The sequence below is a fragment of the Oryza brachyantha genome, chromosome 7 (genome assembly GCF_000231095.2).
Source record: "Oryza brachyantha chromosome 7, ObraRS2, whole genome shotgun sequence".
Taxonomy (NCBI): domain Eukaryota; kingdom Viridiplantae; phylum Streptophyta; class Magnoliopsida; order Poales; family Poaceae; genus Oryza; species Oryza brachyantha.
The window spans coordinates 960,476-967,253 of record NC_023169.2 but is presented as its reverse complement, the minus strand read 5'-3'; the positions used below and the strand labels follow the sequence as shown (position 1 = coordinate 967,253).

General features: G+C 47.1%; 1 protein-coding gene across 1 annotated transcript; it reads left to right on the top strand.

Annotated features, from left to right (window-relative positions):
* Positions 1–247: 247 nt before the first annotated feature.
* On the top strand, positions 248–6,521 carry LOC102701462 (L-type lectin-domain containing receptor kinase SIT2-like). The gene is made up of 2 exons (XM_040525829.1): positions 248–2,197; positions 4,369–6,521. The coding sequence occupies exons 1-2, from the start codon at positions 248–250 to the stop codon at positions 6,388–6,390; spliced, it is 3,972 nt and encodes a 1,323-aa protein (XP_040381763.1). The 3' UTR covers positions 6,391–6,521.
* Positions 6,522–6,778: the final 257 nt, after the last annotated feature.

The following is a 6,778-nucleotide window of genomic DNA, read 5'->3' as shown; positions in this document are numbered from 1 at the left end:
CGAGGTACCGGTACCTTGAGATACCAAATTATTTTTCACCATTGGATCTAGCTGAGTAGGACGTGTGCTGTTAGATCCAACGATAAAAACAATTTGGTACCACGAGGTACTGGTACCTCGAAGTACTTTTCGTTATTTTTTATTGGACAGTAAAATTGTTCTTCACCAAATCATTCTAATTCTAACTTTGACCTCACACACATTATTAGCGCTCAAGTCGATTCTTTCGTGCAACATTGAAGCCATCATGCATCTTCACGTGGTGAAGCTCGTCTTCTTCCTCGCCCTCGCCGCAGCGTGCAGCACCGGCGGCAACGGCGACGAGCAGTTCGTCTACTCGGGCTTCACCGGCGCCAACCTCACCCTCGATGGAGCGGCCGTCATCACGCACGCCGGATTGCTGGAGCTCACCAACGGCACGCTCCGCCAGAAAGCGCACGCCGTCCATCCCGTCCCGTTCCGCCTCCGCAGCGGCTCGTCGACGTCGACGACGGCGGTGCGGTCCTTCTCGGCGTCTTTCGTGTTCGCCATCGTCTGCCCCGACGCCGACGCCTGCGGCCACGGCATCGTCCTCTTCGTCGCCCCGGCCGACCACGACTTCTCCGCCGCGTTCCCCAGCCAGTACATCGGCCTCTTCAACGGCACCAGCAACGGCGACGCCGCCAACAACCTCTTCGGCGTGGAGCTCGACACCGACCAGAACAGCGAGTTCCGCGACATCGATGGCAACCACGTAGGCGTCGACATCAACAGCCTCACGTCCGTCGACTCCGCCAGCGCCGGCTACTACGACGACGCCGGCGACCATGGCTTCCGCAACCTGACGATGGCAAGCCACGGCACGGCCATGCAAGTGTGGGTCGACTACAACGGCACGGCCAGGCAGATCAGCGTCGCCATGGCTCCCCTCAAGATGTCCAAGCCATCCAGGCCATTGCTGTCTACCACCTACGACCTCTCCACGGTGTTCACCATGGACAAGCCCTACAAGGTAGGCTTCTCGTCGGCGACAGGATCGTTCAACTCCAAACACTACGTTCTCGGTTGGAGCTTCGCCGTGGACGGACGACCTGCTCCGGCCATCGACGTCGACAAGCTGCCGAAGCTGCCACGCTTCGCCCCCAAACACAAGCCCAAGATGGTGGAGATAATTCCACCATTAGCGACGGCTGCATTCGTCGTCGTGTCGCTTCTTTTGATACGAAGACGGATGAGGTACTCCGAGTTGCGAGAAGATTGGGAGGTTGAGTTTGGACCACATCGGTTCTCGTACAAGGATCTGTTCCATGCCACGGATGGATTCAAGAGCGATAATCTTATCGGTGTTGGCGGATTTGGGAGAGTATACAAGGGAGTGCTACCGTCGTCGAAATTGGAGGTTGCTGTCAAGAGGGTATCGCACGACTCGAAGCAAGGGATGAGAGAGTTCATTGCGGAGGTTGTTAGCATAGGTCGATTGCAGCATCGCAATCTTGTGCAGCTACTTGGTTACTGCAGGCGGAAAGGTGAGCTCCTTTTGGTCTATGAGTATATGTCGAATAGAAGTCTTGATAAGCATCTATACGACGATGGCGTTTTAGATTGGGGTCAGAGGTTCCAGATCATCAAAGGGATTGCATCCGCTTTGCTCTACCTCCATGAGGAGTGGGAGAAAGTGATCGTGCACCGGGATATTAAGACAAGCAATGTGCTCCTTGACAGTGAGATGAATGGTCGATTGGGTGATTTTGGCTTGGCAAGGCTTTACGACCGCGGCGCGGACCCACAAACCACTCATGTGGTTGGCACCATAGGATATCTAGCTCCAGAGCTTGGTCGTAGCAGCAAGGCCACTCCTTTAACCGACATATTTGCTTTTGGCATATTTATTCTTGAGGTTACCTGCGGGCAAAGACCTGTCGTGCAAGTTCCACATGAGGGCCATCTTGTGTTGATTGACTGGGTGCTTGAGCATTGGCACAAAGGATCAGTCATTGAGACAGTGGACCCAAAGCTCCAAGGAAACTATAATGTAGATGAGGTGTGCTTAGTACTAAAGCTTGGATTATTATGCTCACACCCTCTCTCCAATGCAAGGCCCCCTATAAGGCAAGTAGTGAAGTATCTAAATGGGGACATGGAAATGCCAGAGCTGGTGCCAACACATCATAGTTTTCATACACTTGCACTGATGCAGAACCAGGGATTTGACTCGTACGTCATGTCGTACCCTTCATCAATGGCGCCAAGCTTGAGCCCCATGTCCAACCTATCAGCATAAAGATGACATGGATATATAAATTAGAGTATTACAATATTGTACCTATGTAAATTCTACTGTATGGCATGTATTTAGTGTGAAACTAATTAAACATTATAAATATATGAAGTTTCACCAACACATGTTAGTTATTTGATCACCTAACAAACAGGATTTAATATTTTGGACGTGTAACTGCAGTTCGATTTAAGTTTTACTGATTTTTGAAAATTCCGTGATATGAAAAGGAAAATTTCACTGAACATGATCATATGGTTTAAGGAAACTCAGATCCAAAGGTACTTCTTGAGACTAGCGAGTTTGAATTATTGCAGTGGATAATGCAAAATGAAAGAAATTGAAATCCAAGAAATTTCTTTTGGTTTTCTAAGATAATGGAAGAGTAGATACACGAATTCATTAGTGTCTAGAAGATCATACCAAAGTGTTGAAATTACATATGGAGTGGTAATGGATCTAGTTTGCGGCCTACAAATTTAAGGGCTGGGCTTAAAAATGATGGACTGAAATTTTATGATTTTCAGCTAGTAATATACCTACGTTGAGTGGGGTTGTAAAAGGATCCATGGACCTTAAACTATTATATATCACCCTCCATATACCTCCTAAGTTTATCTAGGATTTTGCTGAACCATAAAAGGTATGAGTGTCAAATCAAGAGAGATACTGATTTAACAAGCTCTAAACACTATGATGGAATATAATGGTGAACTGGAGCTTTAAATCCTTCCCTAAACAACAAAGACACACCTCAAAGAATGTACTTCATCTATAATTCTTTATGCGACGAGTCATTGACTTTTGTGTTTATGTTTAATCATTCATCTTATTTAAATATTTATGTAATTATTTTATTATGATACGTACGATTTATTACTAAAGAAACTTTCAGCTTGACTTATAATTTTATATATTTGTACAAAAATTTTAAATAAAACAAATAGTCAAATATAGATCCAAAAGTTAACGATGTCAAATAAATAAACACGAGGGATTACTAATCACTGACCCATTTAAAGTTCACATCTTAACTAGGCTTAACTGGACAAGGAGCTAGGCAAACAAAATAACCAAACAACATCAAAGTCATCATCCAAGTGGACAAGTCAGAAATTAAATGAAACTACAGCTAGCATTGACCAAGTGCAAACCTATGAGGAAACGGCGTTCCATTCTTCAACACGATTATGATTGGCTAGTCAAAAACATGTGGTCCAACACTATGATAATTGATTCCAAGAAAGAAAAAAATGGCCAGAAGAAAGCATTTATTTTCTCTGAACTTTCGACTGCGCATCTGCTAATCTCTTGGAAGATCCATTGACGTGACCTGTGACACCGTTGTTAAGGCTCTGTTTAGTTGTCAAAGACATCGTATCGAATTTTGGACATATAAATGAAACATTAAACATAGATAAAATAAAAAAGCTAATTGCACAGTTATAAGAGAAATTGTGAGACGAATCTTTTAAGTCTAATTAGGCCATGATTAGCCATAATTGCTACAGTAACCAACATATGCTAATGACGGATTAATTAGGCTCAAAAGATTCGTCTCGTAGTTTCTTGGCGGAATCTATAACTTGTTTTTTTATTTGTGTCCGAAAACCCCTTCCGATATCTGATCAAACGTCTGACATGACATTTGTTCTATAAACTTTTGGAATCTAAACGCACCATAATTCATCTGGGCACATGTATCCAGGAAGAGATTTACTCCGGTTTAACAAAAAGTATCTCAAGGTACCAAATCATTTCCTAACATTGGATCTAGCTGAGTAGGATGTGCACTGTTAGATCCAATGATAAAAACAATTTGATACCGTGAGGTACCAGTATCTCGAGGTATTTTTTTTGTTACTTTTTGTTGGACCGAAGAAAATCTCATCCAGGAAACGTTCATCAAAATGAATGTTCATATAAGTTCTAAACAAAAAAAAATATCAGGTAAGATCAAGTGGACCGCAACCATGATATTCCATCACATGCTTTGACTGCAAGAGTGAGCTGAAGCTGCAAATATTACGGAGTTCTTAAGTAGAATTCTGTATCATTTTTCAGATGAACAGTTAGCAAAGAAGAGCATACTTACTGTGCCTGTCATGAAGATTGCACCATTCTTTGTTCTTCTTCCCATCCTTCTCTTCTATGGATTTCATCTTGTTCTGGCCATCGCTGCCGGCGATGACCACCAGTTCGTCTTCTCCGGCTTCTCCGGCGCCAACCTCACCCTCGACGGCACGGCCACGGTCACGGCCGACGGCCTCCTCGAGCTGACCAACGGCTCGACGCAGCTCAAGGGCCACGCCTTCTTCCCAGCTCCCCTGAGCTTCCGCAGGTCCGGCAATGGCAGCACGGTGCGATCCTTCTCGGCATCCTTCGTGTTCGCCATCCTCACGACCTACCCCAACCTGAGCTGCCACGGCGTCGCCTTCGTCGTCGCGCCGAGCAGCGACCTCTCCACGGCGCTGGCGCAGCAGTACATGGGGCTCACCGACATCGACCGCAACGGCGACGCGAGCAACCACTTCTTCGCCGCGGAGCTCGACACCATGCAGAACGTCGAGTTCCAGGACATCAACAACAACCACGTCGGCGTCGACATCAACGGCCTCCGCTCGGTGGAAGCACGCAGCGCCGGCTACTACGACGATGGCAACGGGAGCTTCCACGGCATGAACCTCATCGGCGGCGACGCGATGCAGGCATGGGTGGATTACGACGGAGACGTCGCTCGAATCAACATCACCATTGCTCCAATCGACGTGCCAAAACCAGCACGGCCACTCATCTCTGCCGCATACAACCTATCAGATGTTCTCATGGAGCCATCGTTCATCGGCTTCTCCTCGTCGACTGGCCCAATCAACTCCCGCCATTACGTTCTTGGGTGGAGCTTTGGCATGAACAAGCCTGCTCCCGCCATTGAAATCGCCAAGTTGCCGAAGCTACCTCGCCTCGCCCCGAAGCCTCGATCCAAGGTCTTGGAGATCCTGCTTCCATTAGCTACTGCAGCATTCCTTTTTTCATTGGGCATTGCTGTGGTTTTTGTGGTGAGGAGGAGGCGGAGATACGCCGAATTGCGCGAAGATTGGGAGGATGAGTTTGGACCGCATCGGTTCGCGTACAAGGATCTGCTCCATGCCACTGATGGATTCAATGACAAGCATGTTCTTGGGGCAGGAGGGTTTGGCAGGGTGTATAGAGGAACCCTTCCAAAGTCAAAATTGGAGGTTGCTGTGAAGAAGGTCTCCCATGAATCGAGGCAGGGGATGAAGGAGTTCGTCGCCGAGGTAGCTAGCATCGGCCGGATCCGACACCGGAACCTCGTGCAGTTACTTGGTTATTGCAGGCGAAAAGGTGAGCTCCTTCTGGTGTACGACTACATGTCAAATGGTAGCCTCGACCGATACCTGCATTACGAAGGGAACAGGCCAGTCTTGGATTGGGCTCACAGGTTTCAAGTTATCAAAGACGTCGCGTCGGGTTTACTCTACCTCCACGAGAAGTGGGATAAAGTTGTCGTTCACCGGGACATCAAGGCAAGCAATGTGCTACTCGACGGAGAAATGAACGCACGGCTCGGCGACTTTGGCCTCGCGAGGCTATACGACCACGGCGATGATTCGCACACGACGCATATGGTTGGCACCATGGGTTACCTCGCTCCAGAGCTAATCCACACGGGAAAGGCGTCGACTCTGACGGATGTTTTCGCGTTCGGCATATTCATTCTCGAGGTGATATGTGGACAGAGGCCAATCAAGCAAGATGAACATGGAGCCCAAGTTCTGCTAGTCGATTGGGTGCTCGATCAATGGCAGAATGGGTCATTGCTCGACGCAGTGGATCCAAGGTTGCAAGGTGAGTACAATGTCGAGGAGGCATGCCTGGTGCTCAAGCTTGGGCTGCTGTGCTCACACCCTTCTCCCAGTGCCAGGCCATGCATGCAGAAGGCCGTGGACTACCTTGAAGGAGACACGCCAGCTCCAGAAATGGCGTCGACACAAGAGAGCCTGAAGGAGCTAGCCTTGATGAGAAACAAAGGTTTTGACCCATACATCATGTCGTATCATCCGTCATCGACAGTGAGCTTCGGCACTGTATCTGACATATCAGGAGGAAGATGATACTGCTTAATGCATGATGATGATGCTTAATGGCATCCTGTAAACTTGCTTTACAGCCTTGCAGGACTTGAGTTCAGTAATTCTGAAGGAGAAAGCATCAGTGAACAAGAACAACAGAGGCAGTGTTGATGCTTCTGCATATTTGGTTTTCTAGTCTGACTCTGTGAATTCATAAATCACTGTCTGAACCCCTCGTTCTCCACTGTTTTTATCGGGAAAGTAATCTAAACCCGAGGGGATATCCCATCGTCTATTGCATGCTATCCAAATAGTTATCAAAAAATTTGAAACAAAATTATGAAGATAGATTAATACAAGATGTATCACTACATACACAAACATGCAAGTTCAAATATGACTTTTACAATTCATAACAAAAATAACAAAT